At 39.0% G+C, this 25,930-nt stretch overlaps 1 protein-coding gene across 4 annotated transcripts in view; it reads right to left on the bottom strand.

Moving 5' to 3' along the window:
• Positions 1-25,930, bottom strand: part of LOC149570887 (uncharacterized) — a 95,426-nt gene that overhangs the window by 53,575 nt on the left and 15,921 nt on the right. For all 4 annotated transcript variants that reach the window (XM_089812448.1, XM_089812449.1, XM_089812451.1 and 1 more), the window contains exons 5-7: positions 843-921; positions 411-471; positions 96-142 (exon numbers count right to left, since the gene is read on the bottom strand). In XM_089812448.1, coding sequence (XP_089668574.1) covers positions 96-142; positions 411-471; positions 843-921 — 187 coding nt within the window. The remainder of the gene's footprint in view (positions 1-95; positions 143-410; positions 472-842; positions 922-25,930) is intronic.

The following is a 25,930-nucleotide window of genomic DNA, read 5'->3' as shown; positions in this document are numbered from 1 at the left end:
ATAATGTAGAGAAGTTTCAGTTTCCTGAGCACAGATTCCATTGTAATGGTAGTGAGAAAGAATCTGACTGGGGAGAAGAAACAAAAACGCCTGACCTTTTTGACAAGAATTGTTCCAATACCTCCATATGTACGATGTGCCACTGTCAAGAAGCCAAAAAGTGATAATATTTAGATAAATATAATAAACGGGTCATCAAGACACAGTTGATATAGAGCAAATACAACTAACATAATAAATATAATAAACAGGTAATCAAGATGCTGTTGATATAGAGCAAATACAACTAACATAAAACAGTTTTATTGATATACTGCTCCCATATATGTCAAAAAACAAAGCAGTGGCTTTAGAAATGCCAAGAAGAAAATATAGCAATTTATAAAAATCACATAGAATTAATTGCTTACCCTGCATTTCTCCCAGAGGAAAACTGCAGCAAATATCACAGTGCATCACAAAAATCTCTTTCTGGAAACCAATACAACCAACATGTTTTTAGTAGACAATAACCTAACATCAAAAGGAGTGTTTAAAAGTAAAGAATTCAATAAACAGAAGTAAAATTGGATATTTTCTAAAGGTGTCACTGTGATGATACTGGTGCATGGACAGAACTTGGGCAGAATTAAAATGTCCCCCATAACAGAGAAAAAGATTAAGTGCCATTGTACTTGTAAAAGTTAGGTCCTCACTGGATTAGGGAAGTTATTGGCTTTAAAGTTCCAAAACTTGTCAACCTTTAATACATGGAAAACTAGGATTGTTGCCATTAAGCAAACAGTTTGCATATTAATGTGATTAATAAAATGCAATTTTCCTGAAGCAAAAAGGAAGCTTACTGGACTGTCCTCCATTAAAAGGTCACGGAATTTAAGCAAAGCACCTGCTGAACCATGGGGTTTATCCTCACAAAGGTATCTACAAAACTTCAAATTTCCTGTCAGAAAGGTACAGCCATTGTTTTCCATCTCATAACTGAAATAACTGTAACTACACACAATTCAAGAGAAAGAAGAATCACAATTAAAAAGTACATAGAAAAGGTATAAATGATAAATCACAGTGACCAGCCTGTAAGGCAATTGTACGAATCCATTATGAGACCATAAGTAGGGCTAAGAGGGCCACTACTACCCTCAGATCAGCAACAGATACAGGACTAACATTTTATGACCATTATTACAATGCCTATTGACTACTGCATAAATGTAGAGTAGAAAATTTAACTTCAGATGCAGCCTGGGTGTGGGTGATATTTGTTTTTTGTTTGCATGGCTATACATCATTGTTGTTTTTGGTCCCACTTACATTAGTGGTCATATTTATGGGGGATAATGAATTTTGTCTCATTGTTATGAACTATACCATCTCCCATTTGAATATTGCCTTCAACTGTCATACTAGGGAAATAAAAGTGAAGGCTTTACACCTTTGCCTTCTGAGCATATGATTTTCCATATTGCAATTCCATCATTCATATTTGCACTCTTTTTCGCCACGAAAATTTCAGTGTGTGATTTTAAGAAGTTTGAGACTAGTTCATGTTTGTTGACTTGTTCTTAATTGTTTTGAGTTTGAATTTCAGAACTGGCAAGGGATGGGAGCAGATTGAACGTTATGTTTTGTGAATATGAACATTTGTGAGCATACAACTAGTCCCCAATACTAGTTTTATTACAATTATCTCTCACATCTATTCAAATGTCCCAGCACATTCCCCCCAGCAATTTGGTTCAGGTTCTTTCCATTTGTGTCGATAGATTTACACTTCTCCAGCCACCCTCCTAATCACACGGATAGACACATATTACAAGCATCTCCATTTCTTTGGGAGTTTCCTCTTAGAATCCACCAAATCAGCCCTCCTGACCTTAAGACACTCTCAAATGAGATTCATCAAATCCTTTCATAGGATCAAATCTGGATGATGATACCAATGACTCCTCCATTTAAGCCTGGACAAAGATATTTTATGAGAGCTATTTGTGTTGGTTTATTTTATTGACCATGTATAGTTCTGGTCCACAGCTGTACTGTATCTTTATATTTGTTCCTCCTTTTTGGGCCTCTCTAGAATTTTCTCAGTGTAAAATTTTCTATTGTATATTGATGTGCTCTCAACTCCCATTGACCTACTTTTGATCACCCATGGACATTAATATAATTTCTTTCTTTCATTCCTTGATAATTTTATTCTTAAGATATTGACATGCCTTGTATGTTTTTTAACCTTTGGAGGCTTTAGAAAGAAGAGAAGTAGATTAGAAGAAACCATTTTTAACAGACTAATGATTCAAAATACAGCGATATAAATTGTCCATAGCTTGTGGCTCATAGAGGCATGCAGGCTACCATCAATTGTGGCCTGTCGTGAATTATTATGGCCCTAATGAATACAAAAATACTTAAACAAGTGGCAAAAACTGATGAGAGCCAATGACTATCCTAGACTTGTGTGCACATTAAACTTGTTTCTTACTTCTCCTTAAAATACTTACCTACGATTCATGGTAGCAAGTTATTGAGCAATAGGATTCCTTTCTCTCTAACAGTGAAAGCGAAATGGATATTCTTTTTCCGAAATATAATGTGCACTAAATGAAGTTATCATCCTAGAGGAAGCGAACAAGTTACTCGAAGAGGAAGGCATGGTGTCTTCACCCATAGAGACAGTTGTTGAGGAGCAGGCTGAGATACCAAGTGAGCGTAGGGAACCACCAGACACAACCTCTTTTGCAGTCAAGGCCGAACTGTTCCTCGCTGATCTTCATGCCATGGAGCAGTCTACTTGGAAGATTGTGGACCAGGCCAAGGCTCAGAATCTAGAGACCATCATCATCGCAGTAGAAATGTTGGCCGCCTTTATGCAGACTAACAACCACACAGATTGGGGACTACTAGAACAAGGTGGCTATTCAGAGGAGAACATGACTATCATATGGATGGGCAGCTATATCATTTCCATGGGATAGGAACAATCGCCTCTCCTAGAGGTGCTGGCAGCAATGGAGGTTGCCTTTCGGGGAACCTTTTTGAAACTTCAAAAGGAGAAAAACCTAGCTAAATTTTGGGGGCTCGAAAGAAAGAGTCTTCAACAGCAGTGGGCAGCGGAGAAAGTTGCTATGCAAAAAGCCTGGAACAAAGAAAAAACTGAATTGGAGAGCAAGGTCGCCACGACAGAAGCTAAAAAGATGGACACGCTACGGGCGTTGCAGGGCGTTTGGACAATGCAGAAGACAGCTAAGCGAGATCTGCAATGGTTGAGGGGAACTACGAGCACAAGGATGTCCTCCCATCCTTCCTCTTGAAGTCAAAGTTGTTTTTGTTGGTTTCATGTTCTACAATCGTCTGGAAGACAACTTCTTTTTTTGGGGGGATAGATGTAGTCGAAATAAAGTAACTATTATGTTAGTACTTGTTAAAGCTAGTTGGGTTGGGTAGTTAGGTGGTAAGGAAATGCGTCGGTTGGTTTCCAACTAACTGACCCTTCTATAAATGTTGGGAACATTGGTATTGTACTCACATTCATTTTTGGTATTAATAAAGAAATCATTTCCTTGTCCACTGGTATTGTGGTATGAATGGTATGTTCTAAGTTGCACTTCATATGTATCAATTGGATTATTCTGTATATCAGTGAGAAAGTGTGTGATATTCCAATCTACACCAACACAAAAGCTGGCTCCAATACCACTACGATGCAAAGGACTTTGGTATCCTAGGTTTTCTTCACTCCAAATGCTCCTTTGTTTACTCTAACCATCCAATGGTTAGCCTTGTTAGGGTCTTCTCCTAATTAGGATCTCCAAGATCCTTGGTATCAACTTCTCCTCCAAGGTATAGTTGATCTTGAGAAGATTCCAAGGTCGCAAAGTTGAACTAGTCCAACTAGTTCCCCAAAACCCTACCCTTCTTCGCTAGTTTCCCCTCCTAGGATTCTAAACCTCTGCCTAGGATCTTTCGACACATTGCTTTGGACACTTATTAGTCTTCTTAATCCATCTAGGGTCACTTTGAACCCTTACCCAAACTTTTGGACCCTTCACCAGTCCAATTGATCTCAAATTCACTAGGAGAACTAGTTGCCTAGCCCCAATTAGGCCTAGTTTCATTGTTTTGAGCTTTAACTCCCAAAACCTCCAAATGATCTCACACATCCTTGAAAATCTTCAAGGTGCATGTGAGTACTTTCAAAATCCAAAATCTTAGCTTCTAGTTGCACCCATAACCCTAGTTTCTACTAGGCCCTAGTTTTAAGCATTAATTAGGCCTCTGGACCAGTGAGCGTGAACAATTGTGAAACTACCTTTGTTTTAGTTTCTTCCACCTCTAAGACCTATTAGAGGAACACCTAGGGCACCTAGAAATGTCCTTTAGTCCTTTGCACAAAGTTATGGGTGCACATTCCAAAGCACTGTTATCCCTGTCCTAGCTCACCTATATTCAACAGTCAGCCATAGGGCTTGCCATTTGAACCAAGGAACTCATTGCAAAAAAAAAAATGCAAACAAAAACAATATATACAAACCCTAACCCTACTTCCCCCATGGTTTCAATCAATTCCACCCATGGGTTCTTGGGTTAGAGCAATGTCTACGAATACAACACTGTCAAGGTGACTGCATACCAGTGACCTTCAAAATGGCCTAACTTTGTACACCTAGAACTTCAAACACAACTATCTACTACAAATGAAAGGTATTAGAAAACACTAAATCCTCATGAACTCCAATCTCCTCTATCAATCCATACAAGCCATACAACAAGAAGAAAACGTTCTAGCAAAATGCTGCCACAGACATCCATACAAGAGTATCAAAAATAACAATTGCAATCCAAAATTCCATTTGCCTTCTCCAAACATCGAATCCATGCTTATATCCCAAGCATGGGTGGTTATAATTGCTCCAACTATATCTTGCTCCATTCTTGCAAAAGTTGTCAAAGTTTCTTGTGCAACTTTTCAAAATTGCTAGCAACTGTTTACAGTATGAGCATTTTGTCTTATTTTGGCAACTCAATGGGTGAGTTTGACCACCTTGACCCCAGATAGGGTATGTAGGGTCCTAAAACACTCCTCAAACCCAAGTTACACTAAAATAGCAACTTTCCACTATTTTGACCCAAAATAGCAATTTTTCCCCTGGTGAGCACTATAGGCTCTTACAAACATGGAGTTGACCAACATTACATTCAACCTATTGGATTTTATTCAAACATGCACACTACATCGAAACCAACCCTAAAACACACAAAAGCATCAAAAGGAGAGGTGCCTTGCACCATACTCCCCTGGGACAAAGAACTCAAGTCCCTTGAGTTAGGAGGTCTTCAATGGTGACCTCATGTTTCAAAATGTCTGCCTCTGTCATCCAATTAGCTTCAACTTCAGGTAGTCCTTGCCACTTGATGAGGTACTCCTTGTAGTTACCCTTCATAGTCTTCCTGAGGACTTTGGAATCCATTATACTGTCCAACTTCATAGGTGTTGGAGTAGCTAAGTCTTTCACCCAATCATCATCCTCCAAAGCTCCAAGAGTAGATTGACCTGAGTCTAAGGGTGGTCCCTTGTAGGGATACAGATCACAAACATTGAAAATTGGAGAGATTCCCAAATCAGGAGGTAACTCCACCTCATAGGCATTTTTGCCATACTTAAGCAAAATCCTCAATGGACCTATCTTCTTCATGAGTAGCTTAGTTGGTTGACCCTTGGGTAGTCTCTCCTTCTTGAGATAAGAAAGTACTAGATCCCCTACCTTTAACTGCAAATCCCTTCTTGTTTGATCAGCTTTCGACTTATACTTCTCCACTTGCTTTTGTAAAGTCTTGGTGACTTGATCACGAAGCTCCTTCATTTGTTCTACAAATGACTCCCCTTGTGTATTCCTTTTGTTTGATAAGCTGAGATCCCTTAGCTCTATGATCCCTCTAGGATGAGCCCCATCTACTATTTAAAAAGGGCTTTTTGCCAGTGCTCCTATAGATGAAGTCATTATAGGCAAACTCAGCTTGCCCTATGACATGATCCCATGACTGTCCATGTTTCTTTGTGAGGCATCTTAGCAAATTTCCAAGTGACCTATTCGCCACCTCTATTTGACCATCTAATTGTGGGTGGTAGGCTGAAGAAAAAGACAAGTTTGTGCCAAGTTTTTTCCATAAAGTCCTCCAAAAGTGACCTACAAACTTGCTATCCCTATCACTTACTATATTCAATGGCAATCCATGAATCCTCACAATGTCCCTAAAGTATAGCCTTGCAATTTGAGAAGCATCATTGGTTTTCTTACATGGAATAAGTGTGCCATTTTGCTGAAATGGTCCACTACCACAAAGACATTGTCATTACCCCTTGCTGTCTTTGGCAACCCCAATACAAAATCCATACTAAGGTACTCCCAAGGCCTTTGGGGTATGGCAAGTGGTTGATACAATCCACTATTGTTGCTTTGTCCTTTTTCCCTCTGACAGATTTGGCATCATTCGACAAACTTTCGTATATCAGACTGCATCTTAGGCCAATAGTGTTGATGAGAGTTTTGTATCACTACACAACATATTAGTAATTGAATATCTGATACAGAGTATCAAACATACAATTCCTCTCTTGAAAAGTTATTGTTCATGGGATATGACAATAACTCCAATGTTCCTTACACTTGTGGATGCTCACTCAGTTTTATCGATGTGATTTGCTGGTAATCACGTAGGCGGCCTTATGCTATTCATTCGAGGATGACTTGGGTTTTTGGTGAGATGGTGATGATTTTGTATGAGTGCCAGGTGATGTTGATGGTGACAGTGATGGTGGAGGATGTAGCGCCAAATAATGTTGATTGTGCGAAGAGGAGGCAATAATGGTTCTAATGACTTCTACCTTCCTAACTTTCTTAGAGTGAAATTCGACTACCCAACTACTCGCTATTCTACTCCTACTCCTTCAACTACTCACTATTCTACTCCTACTCCTATGAAAGGTTAGCAAATGGATGGGGATCGAATCTAATGAAAGCTAACCAGCGGCCCCATCTTCACAGATACAATGATTCAAAGGAAAAATAAACTAGTTTGCCACACAAGGCTTCCCAACAAGCTGCTAGGATGCTAGTGGTCTAGTATTGATCCCTATCAAACATTCACTAACATCACCATACAATTAGCCATCTACTTCTACTCTAACAACATTAAATGAAATCCTACTTTAATTTGAGAGATGAGAAGAACCATGCAATACACCAAAATGATCATGTATATCAACCATGCAAGTCACAACAATGAATAGAGAACAATTTTGATAGTATCTTGGCAACAATCCTCCAACATAACTCCCTCACAAATGTTACTCTAACTATTTGGAAGTAGAAACCATGCAATAATACCAAAGGCTCCTAATCATCATGCAAGTCGCAACAATGAGAAAGAAAGCGATTTTGGCATTATCTTACGCAACAATTTTCTCCCACCCTTACAAATGAAAGCAAATGGCCTTTTATAGATGCCAAAATTAAAACCGACGGTAGAGATCAAAGGAAAAACTGATGATCCAGATTGAATCCTAGAAACCCTAATTAGGGTTGCCACCCCATCAATCAATGAGAAGACACCACCTCGTCAATGGACTAATGAAAAAAGTTTAAAAGTGAAAACCAATGAGAAGGCACCAAAATGATGGCCAATCTGAAATAGACACTTGTCCTAGTCTAGAAGAAAGAGAAATTGCCACTTGGGCTTACATTAAATGATCTTCTAATGTGACTCCTCCCTTTTCTTTTGTTCTTTTAGCTAAGGCAATGAACCTAGCTAGCCTTTCGTTGACTTCCTCAATAGGAGGGCAAGGTGTGTGCTTCGTCTTGAGTTCACCTGATTTCACCATGTTGCTTGCTGCTTGTAGTGTCTTCTCATGATCTTTCTCATATTCCTTTTCAAATCCAATGAAAGCATCTAGGGAGGAAAGGGTGTTCAAATGTCTCTTCTTGATAGTAACCTTTCCTAGCTCATCCAATCTCGATCCAAGCTTTGCTTCATTGATGTTCTCTTCTCTGATATCCTCAAAATCAAGTGCTACTCTGATGTCGCTCATTATGGTTGTAATAGAAGTGTCGACACCTAGGCTGTGATGTGCAACCGCCTTCTGTATCTTCTTTGCCAAGGGGAATTGTCCTTCCTTTAGTCTGTCCTTTACCTGTATCATACCGACATTGGTATTGGTTATTCACTTCATTTTCGAGAGGAAAGGTGTTTTGGACATCATATCCTCTTTGTCTTTCTTAGTGTTTGTCCCCTTAGGATTCTTGCTTGTACTAACATCCTCCATCTCCTCGCCCTATTACAGGATGGTAAAGTGGTGGACAATTAGACAAGCAGAACCAAGGGAGGCAATCCTTAAACTAGAACGAAAAAAGGAAGTCAGCTTAAGGACCTCTTTCAACTCTAAATGATTAAAAGTCACCTCTACCAATAGCTGGATCTTGACTCTTTTGAAATTTAGTATCAGACCTTGAGAATTTCAAATCCTCTTGCAAATCAGAAATTTAAACACTTGACACTGTCCACCATTTGTCCACAAATATCAGACTTTCCTCATGTATCTCCTCTCAAATAAAGTCGCCTAAGTCTGATGTGAAAAATACAGTCCCCAAATGGAGGAAATCAGACCTCCATCATAGATCGCCTATGGCACAAAAATCAGGTCTGCCCTCAAAATTTGCCAAGAGTAGAAAGTCCTGCCTTCAAACAAATCTGCCCAAGCATGGAAAGTCTCCAATTTGCCCTCCAAATTCACCTAGGGCATAAATCGCAGCCCTAAGAGAAGGAGAAAAATCACCAAATATTGCAAAAATCTGCCTCTGAGAGAAATTGCCAAGGTCTGAAAATGGTTGATTGCAAGCAAAATTGCCCAAAAATGCAAAAATCTGCCTCCCAAAAGAAATCACCTAGGAAGGGAAGAGCTGCTCCAAGTCTAAATTCGGCCAAAATGGAGAGAGGACTGCTCATGCTAAAATTGCCAACACCTTGAGGAGGAAAAGTCAGAAGTGAGGAAGAAAAGGGAGAGAGGCCTCCTCTTAGACCCAACTTTCCTACTCCCTCCAAGCTGGCCGACTTGGACCCTGGGAAAAAGAAAAACAATAATTAATGTAAAACTATGGCCCACAATTAAATATTTAGCTAAATATTAACTTTGCCAAAATGAAAATTGCTTTTTTTAAATTGCCAATTAGTTTTGAATTTCAAAAAGAAATTAAATAATGCCTTGGGGGTGTTAAATATTTTCATTTAATGAGAATTTAATAATTAATACGTCATTGAAATTGGATTTTGGCTAATCCAAAAGCCATTTTTCAATATTAAATTACCAATTTCATTAAAGGCTAAAAAGTTTTCAAGGCAATTTTAACCCATTAAAGCCAATTTTTGCAATTTATATCCAAATCGATTTTGCTATGCCATTAAAAATTTTTGACAAAAATAAAATTACCTCTAGAGTCTAAAATCGATTTTGCAATTTGACTTCATCTCCACAAAATTAATTTGTTCACCGAAGAAAAATTTAAGATTTTCCAAAACTCAAGTCTACCAAAATTTCCCTTTTGAAAATTATTCAAATTTACACAGTTATATCCAAATTTTCAAAAGAAAATGTCTAAGTACAAATTTACAATTTTCTCCTGCCAAATGTTGTCTCTTAGAATTTTGTCTGGCCTAAGGATGAAATTGGTTGTTCTGGAAAGTCAAATTGGAACCGGGTGAAAATAAACTAAACCTCTCCCCACTAGCCTGAAGGTGTCAAAGACTTAAAGTTTTCAGTGGTTAAAAAAAAGGGGGTCCCCAAAGTTTTAGGGCAATGGTGTGAGAACCGCACAACAAATAGTAATGCCTATTTACTTGTTCTAGAGTTCTATCCACTCCAAAGTTATCTCCTTCACAATATTCTCCCTCATTGAGCATTGGGGTATGCACATAGGTGTCCCTTAAACAGTAAACCTTCCTGCAGCACAAACTCACTGAAATCTACCTTGAATCCTTGAATCCCTATTGAAATTGAACACATGCCTCATAGGCTTCTCTGAAATCTTTGTCTTCTTTGTAGAGATCCTTCAAGTCATCCATTCCTATGCTTTGTAGTTGTATCTCTTGTATGGTTAAGACTCTTCTGCTAAAAGCATCTGCTACCTTGTTACTAACTCCTTTCTTATGCTTTTTAAGCTTGCAAAGATTCTACCCACTTTAAGTGCCTAGATTCAGTTTTTCTTGCCCATTCAAGAAACTTAGAGCATGATTGTCAATGTAGACCACAAATTCTCTAGGTAAGAGGTAATGTCTCCATTTTTTAAGAGCTTGTACCGTAGCATATAACTCCAAGTCATAGGTGGAATACCTTTGCTTAGCCTCATTCAACTTCTCCGAGAAGAAAGTCACAGGGTGTCCCTCTTGGCTTAAGATTGCTCCAATGGCCAACTTACTAGCATCACACTCCACCACAAACAGTTGGTTGAAATTAGGAAACCTAAGAGTAGGTAGCTCTGCAATTCTTTTCTTCAACATTTCAAATCCTTAGTCTGCTGCTACTGTCCATCCAAATTGACATTTGATCCCACCTTTTCTGGTGTTGAGGATAGGGGCACATACATGACTGAAGTTCCTTACAAATTTCCTATAATAGGAGGCCAAATCATGGAAACTCCTAACATCCCCTATGGACCTAGGTGTAGGCCATTCCAAGATTGACTTAACTTTATCAAGGTCCATCTTTATGCATCCATTAGCAACCACAAAACCAAGATAAACTAATTCAGTTTTCATAACTCGCACTTTTCTTGATTGATTATCAGCTTCTCTTGATATTGCCTCCTCAAGACCATCTCCAAATGCTTCATGTGCTCCTCCTTGGACCTGCTAAATATCAAGATGTCATCAAGGTAAACAATTACAAACTTACCAATGAAATCTGCTAGCACTTCATTCATGAGCCTTATAAAGGTGCTAGGTGCATTTGTTAAGCCAAAGGGCATAACAAGCCACTCATACAACCCTTCATTTGTCTTGAAGGCTTTTTTCCACTGATCACCAGGACTTACTCTTATTTGATGATATCCTGATTTCAAATCCACCTTGGAAAAATAACAAGAACCTCCTAAATTGTCCATTAAATCTTCTATTCAAGGCATTGGGAACCTATATCTGATTATGATTTTGTTTATAGCCCTGGAGTCCATACGCATCCTCCATTTCTCATCCTTTTTAGGTGCAAGTACTGTAGGAACAACACATGGGCTTAAACTCTTCCTTATCAAGCCTTTATCCAATAAATCTTGAATCTGCCTTGCTATCTCTGCATTTTGACTTTGTGTCATCTTATAGGCTGCTTTGTTTGGAAAATTTTCTCCAGGTATAAGGTCAATCTGATGACTCGCATCCCTCATTGGTGGCAATGCACTTAGCAAACCATTATCCACTATGTCATGGTACCTTTCCAACAAAGCTTGTACCTCTGGTGGCATATTGGCTTTCTCCTTAGTCCCCTCCTTTGGTTTCACTATCACTGCACAACAAACCCCCTTCTCCTTCTTCATAGCCTTGAGAAACTCTTTCCCGCTCAATAACATCACATTGCTTCCCACATGCTTCTCTTCACTAGGTTCTTACAATGGATCCATTTGGTATTTTTTGCCTTGTTTGGTGATCAAATAGGTATTCTATTCACCATCATGAATAGCTTTGACATCATATTTCCATGGACGTTCTAAGAGTAGGTGGCATGCATCCATGGGAATTATGTCACATAGGACCTTGTCCTTATACTCACCAATCTCAAATTCAACCATACTTTGTTCATCCACCATTATTTGTTGCCCCTTATTCAACCATAAAACCTTATAGGGAGTGGTGTGAGGTATCCTCCTTAACTTCAGTTTATCCACCATCTCTGTAGACACAATATTCTCAGTGGAACCAAAGTCCACTATCACCTTGCAGATCTTCCCATGAGACCTACCAGTTGTCTTGAACAAATTCTTCCTTTGTAATGTCCCCACATAAGCAGTCGACCAAGTGTGTGTCTGTTAGCCTAGTTCTACATGGTCCTAAGGGCTAATGAAGGGTTCAAAGGGATTTTAGAGTATTTTGGCCTAGTCATCTCCAGTTTGGGCCAAAACGGAGTTCATTTACTCAATTTCAAGCATACTTACTATTTTTAGTAAATCGATAGGACACAGGGGAGGCTAGTTTTGGTGATTGAATTTGATACTCCGCGGCGAGAGCTTTCTGACGAGCTATCACTCGTGCTATTTAGAGTATGATAGCTAATATATTGTTATGCCTAAAGTATTATTAAAGTAACAATTAATTTAGTTGTAAAATATTAAAGTGTTACTTTAATATTAAATTTTATGGGGATGTGTGCAAATCAAAAGGGGCGCCTAAGGGAGACATAAGTGATTATTTTAATATGTTTTATATCGCACATCTTTTATCCCACATTGCTCATGTGAGTGGAATAGACCCTTGGAGAAAGAATAAAAGGGAGCGTTAATGGCTTCATTCGATAGGTGGAATATGAGAAGAAAATTGACGTGTGACTTGCAGATCTGTTCTTGGCATTAGAGGACATCTATCCTCTCTTGTAACATTCTAGACATCATTCCCTTGGGGTTTGGCATTAGGAATTCATTGCTATCAAGCTTCATTAACAGGCAGATTGGGCGCATTTCTAGCTACAGGCAGATTGGGTGTTTGCTCATATCATTCTCGCTTCTTGTCCGATGCTTATGTCATTGTGAAGTGATGATTTTATGAGGGTCTTGGACTAATTGAAGGCAGATTTTACTATAGCAGCATTATAGTGCGACACTATTTAGACATCATTCCCTTGGGGTTTGGCATTAGGAATTCATTGCTATCAAGCTTCATTAACAGGCAGATTGGGCGCATTTCTAGCTACAGGCAGATTGGGTGTTTGCTCATATCATTCTCGCTTCTTGTCCGATGCTTATGTCATTGTGAAGTGATGATTTTATGAGGGTCTTGGACTAATTGAAGGCAGATTTTACTATAGCAGCATTATAGTGCGACACTATTCATATTACTATAGCAACAAAATGGGAAGTCATTACTAGAAAATTATGTTATAATGTTGGAGTAATTAGTGAGTTGAAAATTCTGCTATGTGTTTGATTTTATTAGTTGAAAATTAACATTATTTCAGCAGTTCAGTTTGCATATTATTATAAATTCCTTCTTGTTCATGATAGTGGTTTTCAAATCTATGCAAAGACAAAAACAAACAAATATTTTATTTCTGGAGCCATAAAAGGGTTCAAACATTTAGCGGAGAATTTAAGAGTTGGATGCAAATTATTTGACTAAATTCCTATTAGTAGTTGGTTCAGTTTTGGGGCAATTCTAGGATGTCCATTACAGTGGTCTCAGAGCTCTAAGTCCTACCGTCCTATGGAAGCCTTACAAGGAATTTGGAATAGCCGGATAAAGGGAAAAATGTTTGACGAAATGTCAAAACACTAAAGTCGAAATAAAACACATTTAGAATGTATGTTTGAGCATGCGACAGAGGCCATTAACTTCTGCCATGCCAGAGCAAGACAACAAAGATTCAAAATCACAGAGCGAGCAATCTAGTTCATCCATATAGAACCCAGTCATACAGACACAGAGGAGATATTCTTTGAACAAGATAGCAATATGGGTGATCGAGATGACAAGAATACAAGACTAGGCGGAGGCAGGAATGTCGGTCCAGATCAGGAGAAGGTAATGTTCAGATGGTTACTGGGTACGTTAGAGGAGGGGTAACGTATGCAACAGGAGCAGAATAGGCGAATGGATATGATGTTGTAGCTTATGGCTAGATAGATGGGCGTCAATATTAATCGAGGTGAAATGGGAGCAATGATAATAATAGAGGCCGAGGCAACAACAATGGTCCTGAGAATAACATTAATGGTAATAATAATGGACATGGCAACAATGGGAATGAGGCTGATAACTTTAGACATGTTGCATGCCCAGCTTGAATAACGAGCTCAAGACCTCTTCTACCCACCTTCCCACCTAGAGATCCAGTCCAACCAGTAAACAAATCGTAGATTACTGAGTTACAAGATCAGTTCAGGAGGGATTGGGAGGCTAGTGGACCAGAGTTTCAGGTGGATATTTCCCTCAAAGATTATATGGACTTGAGGATGAGATACATGACTAGAGGAGGGAGAAATCAAAACTTTGAGCTAAGAAAGAAAGTTGGGAAACTTTCTTTCCCTTATTATGATGCCTCAAGGAAGATGATTACATGAGCTGAATCCGATGCTTGAGAAGGAGGCTATCAAGTATGTGGCTATTCATTTGGATGGCCCAGCACATGAGTGGTGGCACCATGGCATGGTAACCTTGGGGTATAATCAAATCACATCTTACCAGGAGTTCACTAAGAGACTCATATCCTGAGTTATAGTTTAAAGATTTGGCTTAGCTCAAGCAGTGGGGATCAGTTAAGACATACATCAATGAATTTCAGAGATTACTTGTATTAGTTATAGATATTTCAGAGAGGACATTAAAATTTCTATTTATGGATGGAGTCTCAGATCCCTTGAGAGGTTGGCTCAAGGGGCATGAGTCGGTTACATTTTAGGAGGCCACTAAGAAGGCTCGTGACTTAGCACCACCTTCTTTTAAAAGAAGATTTCAGCCTAGGGATTTACATACGAAGAAGAATAAAGATAAGGACAAAAAACTTTTTTACCAAGATGCACAACCTAAAGGGAATAATAGGAAGTTGGATAATGACACCCTGAATGAGTTGAGGATGAAGTTGTGTTTTCATTGTAGAGAGCCTTGGGACGTATCTCATAAGGGCCCTCTCAAGGCTAAGGCAAATCAAATGGAGTATTTTTCAGCAGAGGAGTCACAATCAGAGGAGGAGGATCAACACTCTGATTCGGATGAGAGTAGCACTCTAGAGGAGAACATCATTCCTAAGGATGATAGGTCGTTGGCACAATTAACAAAGGCTTAAAAGGAAATCACATTTAGGGTCAAGGGTACTATCCAGGGGTAGAAAGTGATCTCTCTCATTGACATTGGGGCTACACATAACTTCATAGATGCACGGTTAGTAGCTACGAGAGGTTTACAGACTGAGGAGCATGTTGGGTTTAGAATCATGGTAGCTAATGGTGACAAATTATTATGCACTCGGAAGATATATAATCTTCACATCAATTTTGGAGATGGCTATGAGTTGGTGGATGGTGTAGTAGACATGGGAGACTATGATGTCATCCTTAGCATGACATGGATGGCCTCGCTAGTTGAGTTCACACTCAAAAATTAGAGATGAGATTCCAGCATGAGGGAAGAACTATTGTACTCAGAGGACTTTTGGATGGGAGTTGCAAAGTAGTCTCCCTAAGCAGAATGAAAAGACTTTTTCGGCATAATGACATAGAGTGGGCAACAGAGTGTTTCATCATGCCTGCCCCACAGGAGCCACAAATAAAGAGTCATCCAGCAGATATCCAGGAGATACTTGATAAACATGTTAAAGTATTTGGCAATATTCCACACGGGGTTCCTCCTGACAAGGGAATAGAGCATGTTATTGAGCTCGAGGAGGGGGCTAAATCGGTCATGATTACCCCCTATCGTCATCCTAAGAAACACAAGGATGAGATAGAGAAGGCAATTAACGAGCTATTAGAGATGGGGCACATTAGGTCTAGCAAAAGCCCTTTTTCTTCAGTAGTAGTTCTAGTGAAGAAAAAGGATGGAACAATGCTTATGTGCATCGATTATAGGGCATTAAATTAAAAAACAATTAAAAACAGGTATCCCATTCCTAGGATTGATGAGTTGATTGATGAGTTGCATGGTGCACGCTTCTTCACCAAAATCGATTTACAATCTAGATACCACAAGATCAAGATGAGAGCAAAGGACATCAAGTAGACAGCCTTCCGATGTCACTATAGTCACTTCAAGTTTATGGTTATGCTATTTGGGCTAACCAATGCACTTGTCACATTTCAAAGTTGTATGAACCAAGTGTTCAGAGGGGGAGATTCGTCTCGGTCTTCTTTGATGACATCTTGGTCTTCAATAAGACCTCGGAGGAACACTTGCATCATTTGGAGGAGGTGTTATCTATTCTAGATAAAGAGTCATTTTATGCCAAGGAATCAAAATGCAAGTTTGGCATGACTGAGCTCCTTTACCTTGGGCATATCACTAGTGTCGATGGTGTTTGGGTTTATCCTAAAAAGATTAGAGCTATTGTCGATTGGCCTACTCCCACAAACCTCACATAGCTTAAGAGGTTCTTTGATTTATGCAGTTTTTACAAGAGGTTCCTTAGGGGATTCTCACAAATTGCCACACCTTTGACAAATCTTACCAAGAAAGGAGCCTTCACATGGGCAGAGGCAGTGCAGAGATGTTTTGAACACTTCAAACAAGTGATGTCATCTCGTCCAGATCTAGCTCTACCTGATTTCACGAAGCCATTTGAGCTTCAATGTAATGCTTAAGGAGACGGGATAAGAGCAATATTGATACAAGAGAGACACCTCATTGCATTGGAGAGTAGGAAGCGTCGAGGAGTTAAGAGGAGCTATTCTATCTACGACAGGGAAATGTTGGTCATAATGCATGCATTGGCCAAATTCTTATCATATTTGGTCGGTGGGCGTTTTGTGATCAAAATTGACCACAATAATATTAAATACTTCATGAGCCAGCATGATCTTAATGATCGGCAACAGAAATGCGTTACTAAATTACAGGCTTATGACTTTGATATAGAGTTTGTCTAAGGTAAGAAAAATGTGGTAGTTGAGGCTTTATCTCAAAAACCTCACTTATGTACTCTGACAGAGGTTTTAGGAGATTGGAGAGATCAAATTGTAATAGAGTATGCAGGAGATGATTGGGCTTCTGGAATAGTTACAGCACCATTCAGGATGACAGGTATGCGGTGTTGGATGGGTTGATCAGATTTCAGGACAAGGTTTATGATCCCTACATCATAGTTTAGAGAGGAGATTCTGCGGGCGTTTCATGATGCACCTACAACTGGGCATCCAGGGGTCTTCAAGACCTATAAGTAGATCTGAGAGCGGTTCTCATGGAAAGGGCTCAAAGATGATGTTCAGAAGTATCTTAGGGAGTGTGCAGTTTGTCAACAGAATAAGGGAGAGCACACATTTCCTGCATGTTTATTACAGCCCTTGCCCATTCCGAATAGGAAATGGGAAAGTATTTATATGGACTTCATCACAGGTTTACCATAAGTGCAGGGAAGAGATTGTATTTATGTGGTGCTAGACAGATTAACAAAGTTCACTCACTTCTTTGCTATTCCTTCTACTTATACAGTAGCACAAGTTGCAGATTTATTCTTCAAAGAGGTCTTTAGGTTGCATGGGATACCAAGATTTATTGTTAGTGACAGGGATAGCAAGTTCATGAGCGCCTTTTAGCAGGAGTTGTTTAGGCTGTGCGGTACGGATCTTACACCTAGTAAGAATTACCACCTTCTAAGAAATGGGCAGACGGAAATAGTAAATAAATGGGTGGAAGGCTATTTGCGGAACTATGTGACTATGCAACAGAGAGTATAGGTCAGTGGTTATACATGGGGGAGTATTGTTACAATACCACATATTACATGGCCATCAAGATGACTCCATTTATGACATTGTATGGGTATGAAGCACCCAGCTTCACAGATTTAGTTTTCTAGAACAACCAACTGCCCAAAGCCAAAGAGCTATTGTAGGATAGTCAGCATATCCTGAGAGCACTCAAGGAGAACATACAACAGGCTCAAAATCAGTAGAAGTTGTATGTTGATCAGCATAGGGTAGAGCGCAATTTTGAAGTAGGAAAAATGGTGTATTTGAGGCTACAACCATATAGGCAGTCATTGCTCAAGAGGAGCGGAGCAGAGAAGCTGAAGCCTAGATTTTATGGTCCCTACAGGGTGATTCGTAGAGTGGGAGAAGTCACCTATGAGTTTGAGCTTCCAAAGGGCAATCGGGTGCACAATGTATTTCATGTGTTGAGGCTTAAGAAAGCCATTGGTCAGAGTGTACTTCCTTCTACAGATTTACCCCCTTTGGATGAGGAGGGGAAGCTCGTGCTAGTACCTGAGGCTATTCTGAACACCCGAGAGAGGAAACTCAAAACCAGGATAGTGAAGGAGTATTTGGTCAGATGGAAAGACCTACCGGAGGAGGATGCTACATGGGAAAGTGAGCAAGTTATTTAGTAGGCTGGACTGAGATTGCTTGAGGACAAACAATTTCAAAGAGGGTGGACTATAATGTCCTCACTTTAGCAGTCGAGAAAGTGTGTATCCATTAGCCTAATTCTACTTGGTCCTGAGGGCTAACAAGGTGTCTAAAGGGATCTTAGAGTGTTTTGGCCTAGTCATCTCCAATTTGGGCCAAAACGGAGTTGATTTACTCAGTTTCAGGCATACTTACTATTTTTAATAAGTCAGTAGGACATAGGGGAGGCTAGTTTTGGTGATTGAATTTGATACTCCGCAGTAAGAGCTTTCTGACAAGCTATCACTTGTGCTATTCAGAGTCTGATAGTTAATATATTTTTATGCCTAAAGTATTATTAAAGTAACAATTAATTTAGTTGTAAAATATTAAACTATGACTTTAATATTAAATTTTATGGGGATGTGTGCAAATCAAAAGGGGTGCCTAAGGGAGACATAAGTGATTATTTAAAAAAGTTTTATATCACACATCTTTTATCCCACATTGCACATGTGAGTGGAATGGACGCTTGGAGAAAGAATAAAAGGGAGCATTAGTGGCTTCATTCGACAGGTGGAATATGAGAAGAAAATTGATGTGTGAGTTGTAGATCTGTTCTTGGCATTAGAGGACATCTATCCTCTCTTGTGACATTCTAGACGTCATTCCCTTTGGGTTTGGCCTTTGGAATTCATTGCTATCAGCTTCATTAATAGGCAAATTGGGCGCATTTCCAGCTACAAGTAGATTGGGTGCTTGCTCATATCATTCTTGCTTCTTGTCCGATGCTTATGCGATTGTGAAGGGATGATTTTATGAGGGTCTTGGACTGATTGAAAACAGATTTTACTATAGCAGCACTATAGTGTGGCACTATTCATATTATTGTAGCAGCAAGATGGGAAGTCATTACTAAAAAATTATGTTATAATGCTAGAGTAATTAATGAGTTGAAAAGTCTGCTATGTATTTGATTTTATTAGTTAAAAATTAAAAATATTTCAACAGTAGTTCAATCTTCAGTTTGCATATTATTATAAATTCCTTCTTGTTCATGGTATGTGGTTTCCAAATCTATGCAAAGACATAAAAACAAACAAACATTTTATTTCCGGAGCCATAAAAGGGTTTAAACATTTAACTAAGAAATTTAGAGTTGGATGTAAATTATTTAACTAAATTTCTATCAGCAGTTGGTTCAGTTTTTGGGCAATTCTAGGGTGTCCATTACATCCTTTGTGGAGGTTCAACAACACTTGTCACCTTCAACAAGGTTCTCCTTAGCATTAGGTTCTCTCCATCCACTACTGGCCCTGCCTTGGAAATGGGCTAAGTAACACTTTGTGTGTCATCCTCCTGCACTAACTGATTTCTTCTTTCCCCCATGGAAGATGATGTAGCCCTTTCAGGACATCTACCCATTGTATGACCTACTTGGTTGTAGTTATAGCACCTGCTAGTAAAGACTAAATTAGTCCTCCCCTGTGATTAAGACTTGCCCCTAGGAGGTCCTCTTCCTCTGTATCCTCCCCTCTGAAAGGATCCCATATACTGGTTATGACCACTGTTATCAACAGATTGAACTTCATCAGTTTTGTTAAGACCTTGTCCCATTCCAAAGTTGCCTCTACCTCTAAATCCTCTATTGTTATTGCCTCTTCCCCTTTGGTAGGACTCATTCCTCCTTCTAGCTTTATCCTCTGCTCTTAATGCCATTTGGAAGCATTTATGCATGCTATCAGGGGCCATCATAGTGATCTCATCTTGGATGCCTTGCCTTAAGCCATTAAGGTATCTTGCTACCTTTTCCACCTCTTCTTCTTGTCTTCTAGCTCTGAGACTCAACCTATTAAACTCTTTAGTGTAAGCACTTACTGTCATGTCTCTCTGCCTTAGATTCTGCAACTTTTGATACATCTGGATCTCATAATCAGTGCGCAAAAATAGAGCCTTGATTCTAATCTTCATTCTCTCCCATGCTACTATCATCTTCTTTGTAAAAAACCTGTCTGGTTATAGCCTTGTTTGAGTCCAATTTCTTTACTATTTAATTGCTCGACATTATTTCAAACACTTGGCAAGCAATCTTTACACCACTGAAATGAACCAGCTCAATTGCCTCTGCTAAGAGATTGCGAGATAAATATGTTTTTCTTTTGCTTGTGTTTCGCACTTTGAAACAATGATAGTAGAAAAATGCAATTCTAAAGGAATTATTCACAAGAGATCAGCAACTTCTTTATTTCCCTCAATTCTAATTTCTTACACAATTTGACAATACTTCAACAGAATTTACATAAAGTAAATAATGCTAACATAAAGAACCTGGATGGCATCCTACAAATGTCAAGCTGCACTTCCAGTCACCACATCACCTTTCAGCACCTATAGATAAGCACCAACAACATTCCTAACAAATCACAGCTCCCAGCCAAGGCTGCATGGACTCCAAATTAGACACCTGGCCTCCAAAAAACAACAAACACAGGCCTTAGAAACTTAACATATGCCCTCTGAAACTGATCACAGAATGGCACCCAATGCAGATCACAGCCAGTAAAGGAATGACGCCCAGCTTGTTGCAGAATGCAGGTTGTATAGGAAAGTCCTGTAACAATGCAGATTGCCCCCTATGCGTTATTTATCCTTGTCACCTCACAAATCAGGCAGCAACCAATACTCAACTTGTTGTCTAGCTGATGCAATCTCAGACGCAGCCTAAATGATAAATGACAGTCCTAGTAACTCCAATCGATTATCAAATCGATTTCCAAATGCAGACAATACAGTCAAATTCATTCAAACACCTATCTTCGAAGCCACAATGAACATAGTAGGAAAATCCAACAAAATATCAAATCCACTATACTTCAGCAGTGGAATGAAAACACTTCTAGATACAATGATGAACAGTAGAGAAGTAGGGTAAACTTAGCTATACCTCAAAAACTAAATTGCAAAAAGAATTTCCAAACCCTTATACATCAGCAAAGGCATACAGTTTAGAACCCAAGAAAAAGCCACAAAGGCACAAATTCAAATATATAATCAAGCGTGCTTTTTCCCGATGAAAAGAACTCTCAGTTATAAGCTTTTCATTGGCAAAAGTTTCCATAAAATTCCACTTCAGAAAACATGGAAGTTTCCCAAAAGAACTTAACACTAGAAACTTTCCAAGTTGCTTTTTAGAAATATCTCTTTAAGTCATTATCAATAATAATATAAACATTATTATAATAATACAACTCAACGAATAAATAAATAAGAGCACATGTAATTTAAACCTAATCAACTGCAGGTGACGACCAACTGCCAATCCATCCCCTGTGCTGCTAAAAATAGCAATTGCCCATAATAGACTTACTAAAAATAGTAAGTAATCAATTGAGACACCCAAAACACTCTGTCAGCTCACAAGGATCACTATGATGAGCTAACTCAATCAATTACACGGATTGGCCAAAAACGGGGGCATTACATTCTTCCCTACTTCTATCTTGTCATCTTGCATCATATTCCACCACACTAGTGCTGATCCCTTGAGCCTAGCCTTAGCATAACTCACTATTTTCTCCTCTTGTACCTCTTTGTAGTCAAATTGGTTATTAATGGCTTCTAACCAATCTAGCAATTCATCCCCATTTAGTCTACCACTGTAGCAAGGGATGTGCTCCATATTGTCCTACTTCCTCCTTATTGTCTTTTGTCTCCCCTGCGAAGCCTTCATCTTCCTCATCACTTTCATCTCCCCATTCTGTGATCTTTTTCTTGCTCTGTCTCTGCCTGGTTGGCCTTGGCCAATAGTTCCTTGACCAAGTCCACTATGGCACCCTTGCTCTTTGCCTTGGGTGGCATACTGTCAACTTCTTGACTTCCTTCTTCGTCAAACATGTACCAACTATAGTCGGAATAAAGTAACTATTATGTTAGTACTTGTTAAAGCTAGTCAGGTTGGGTAGTTAGGGGGTAAGGAAATGCGTCGATTGGTTTCCAACTAACCGACCCTTCTATAAATGTCAGGAACATTCGTATTGTACTCACATTGGTTTTTGGTATTAATAAAGAAATCATTTCCTTGCCTACTGGTATTGTGGTATGAATGGTATGTTCTAAGTTGCACTTCATAGGTATCAATTGGATTATTATATATATCTGTGAGAAAGTGTGTGATATTCCAATCTACATTTTTGGCACCGTTGCCTAAGTCCGAACCTGGAGGTCGGCGGGACCCTTTGTACCGCTCATCCAAGTAACAATTAGTGACGGGGAAGAGGAGGAAATAACCAAGGAAGATCAGTTGACACGTGATCTAGTTACGGCCTGGGAAGTTGTGATCGATTAGTACATACAAAGGGAAGCTCGTGAGAGAACGGTCTTTGAAGGTACGGTAAACGAAAAACTTTTGGTGCCACCAGTAGTGTACGATCTCCTGGGAGAGATCCCTTGCTTGTTAGCACGAAATTTGTTACGAGTGGAAGAGGAAAGAGCGGAGGCACAAAGGGAAAGGAGGAGACAACAAGTACTACAACAATTTGTAGAAAGGAGGACAAGGGAGCGCGAAGAACATGAAAATTCCAAAAAGGGAAACAAACATTAAAACGATTCATGCCCCTAATTCCTAATATATATCCCAGGCAGGCACAGGGAGAAAAAGCTGAGAAAGAAGTCGCCTTGAGGATACTACGTCTCTAGTAGCAGAAGAAGAGACGTCGTAATTGGAAAGGAGGACAAGGGGATTCCACGAGAATTCAAGAAGGGTTGATCGAGAATACAATTGAAGGTATAGCAAATTTGGTCATCTTTGAGACACCAACAAGGAAGTTGAGATAAAAAAACCCATAGACACCGGTAGGAAGAGACTTCCGATAGGAGCAAAGTCAAGAAGAAGGGGATACTTTCAGTAGTTCCTCCTCGAGAATGAACTTCCAACCGAGAGGGAGTGTTCCATTGGGAGGGAGTGTTCCATCCGGAAGTGTTCCATTGGGAGATGTTTCATCAAGAGGTGTTCTATCAGGAAGTGTTCCATCAAGAAGCGTTCCATTGAGAGGTGTTCACATAATGGCAACAGACAAACAAAAATTACCAAGATTCACAGGGGACGGCTCAGAGCATCCTGCTCACCACTGTAAAACATGTATAACAATATAACAGGCGAATGGACAAAATGACGCAGTAGAATGGCTAAAAGCCTTTTCGGCCACATTAAGGGGTATTGCCATTGATTGGTATACGGACTTGGAGGTAGGAAAGAAAACACATGGAATAACATCCACATAGCCTTCGATGAAGAATTCAAACTCTTAAGAGATGACGATGAAATAGTAACAGAGATCTATAACACAAGACAAGGGAAGAGTGAATCTGTCAAGGCCTATAGTAGAAGAATGAAAGAGCTGATAAGAAAACTAGATACAAGCCAACAGGATGTATTGTGAGGTTCTCACACCATTGCCCCAAAATTTTGGGGACCCCCCTTTCAGTAACCTTGGCAAAAAAATTTGAAGTTGTCCAAAAATTTTGATTTTTTTGAAAATTTTGAGTCTTGGACACCTTTAAGCCAAAAGGGGGAGGGTTAGATTTCTTTTCGCCTAGTTTCAACTTGATTTTTCAGAACGACCAATTTCATTCTTAGGCCGAACAAATGTCAAAGAACAACACTTGGCAGGATAAAATTGTAAATCTTGTACTTAAACGATTTTTTTTAAAATCTGGATATAAGTGTATAAATTTGAATAATTTTCGAAAAATAAATTTTTGTTAGATTTAAGTTTTTTGGAAAATCTTGAATTTTTTTTAGTGAGAAAATTAATTTTGTGATGATGAAATCAAATGGGAAAATCGATTTTAGACTCTAGAGAAATGATTTATCTTTGTCAAAACATTAAAATTGCATAGCAAAATCGATTTGGATTAAATTGCAAAAATTGGCTTTAAATGGATTAAATTTGCCTTGAAGATTTTAAAATATTTAAAGAAATTAGTAACCTAAAATTGAAAAAACAATTTTGGCTTGCCAAATCCGATTTTTAATGATATATTAATTATTAAATCATCATTAAATGAAAACATTTAACATCTACAAGGCTTTATTTATTTATTTTTTGCAATCTTAGTTTAGCAGGAAATTTTAAAAAGTAAATTTCATCTTGGAAAAATTAATTTTTGGCTAAGCATTTAATTGGAGGTCAGATTTGTGTTCTAATTAATATTATTTTGCTCCCAGGGTCCTAGTCGGCCAGCTAAGGAGGGCAAGCAAATGGGGTATAAGAGGAAGTCCTTTCCCCTTATCTCCTCATTCCTCATTCCTTCTATTCATGGTGCTTGGCGATTTAGACTAAAGAGCAGATTTCTTCTTTCTTGAATGATTTTGAAAGAGCAAATTGACATTTTTCCTTGGGCTATTTTCTTGCAAAGGAAGATTTTCATTGTGTTTGGTAGTTTTAGAAAGGGTAGATTGGCATTATCTTTAGCAATTTTCTTCATGATAAAGATCTCCCATGCTTGGCGATTTTCTTTGTGGGGGGGATCTGCACTCTATATTGGCGATTTTCCATGTTAAAGGCAAAATTCCTATGCTTGGCAATTTTCTATAGAGCAGATCAGACTTTCCATTCTTGGCAATTTATTTTGATAAAGGAGAATATTTTCAGAATTGCAAAGTTGGAGGGAAGATTTATTATTGTTTAAGTCTAATCTTACATTTTCTAGAAGGCTGCGATTTTCTCCTTGCCCTATCCGATTTTTGGTGGAGGTCTGTTGTTCTTCTAGAGGCTGTGTTTATTCTCCTAAAGTTGGGTGATTTTTTTGTGGTGAAGGAAACAAGTGATAAGGCCTAATTTGTAGCACGTGCATGGACAATTTCAAGTGGGCCAAATTTTGATTTTTCCAACTAGGGCATCAAGATTTGCAAGGGATTTGAAATTCTTAGGTCTGATCCTAAATTCCAAAAGAAGACCTGGCCATTGGTAAAGGTAAGTTCAATTCATTTAGAGTTGAAAGGGGTCCTTAAGTGGATTCCGCTCTTTTGTTCTTGTCTAGTTTTGTTTCCCTTAGTTCTTCTTGCATTCATCATCCACCACTTCATCATCCCATCCTAGGTTGAAGATTGGAGGCTGATAAGGGTAGAATCCATGATAGGACATTTGAAGAGGCAAAAATAAGCTAAACCACCCTAGGTTGAAGTTGGGAGATATAAGTGTAGTCCATCCTAGGGTAATGGCAAGGCAGAAATAAGTGGTAGTCCCACCCCTAGGTTAAAGATTGGAGATTGATAAGTGTAGTGATAGGACGTGGTGAGGCAAAAATAAGTGTAGAATCCATCGATAGAAAGAAGGTTGGAGATTGATAAGGGTAGTCCATCTTACTTAGAACAAAGGGGCAAAAATAAGTGTTTAGGATGGAAGATGTTAGTGCAAGAAAGAATCCTAAGCGAACAAATACTAAGAAAGACAAAGAGGATATGATGCCCAAAACAACTTTCTTCTCAAAAATGAGGCGAATAACCGATACCAATGTCGGTACAGTAAATATGATACAGATAAAGGACAAACTTAAGGAAGGACAATCCCCCATGGCAAAAAAGATATACAAAAGTGGGATTGTAAACGCAGCAACTTTTCCTCCTACCTTGCCTTGTCCAAAAT

This window comes from Cupressus sempervirens, chromosome 2, assembly GCF_028749045.1.
Source record: "Cupressus sempervirens isolate cs-2001-9-10 chromosome 2, ASM2874904v1, whole genome shotgun sequence".
Classification (NCBI taxonomy): domain Eukaryota; kingdom Viridiplantae; phylum Streptophyta; class Pinopsida; order Cupressales; family Cupressaceae; genus Cupressus; species Cupressus sempervirens.
Note: the sequence above shows the minus strand (reverse complement) of the source record. Positions and strands in the feature narration are given on the sequence as shown.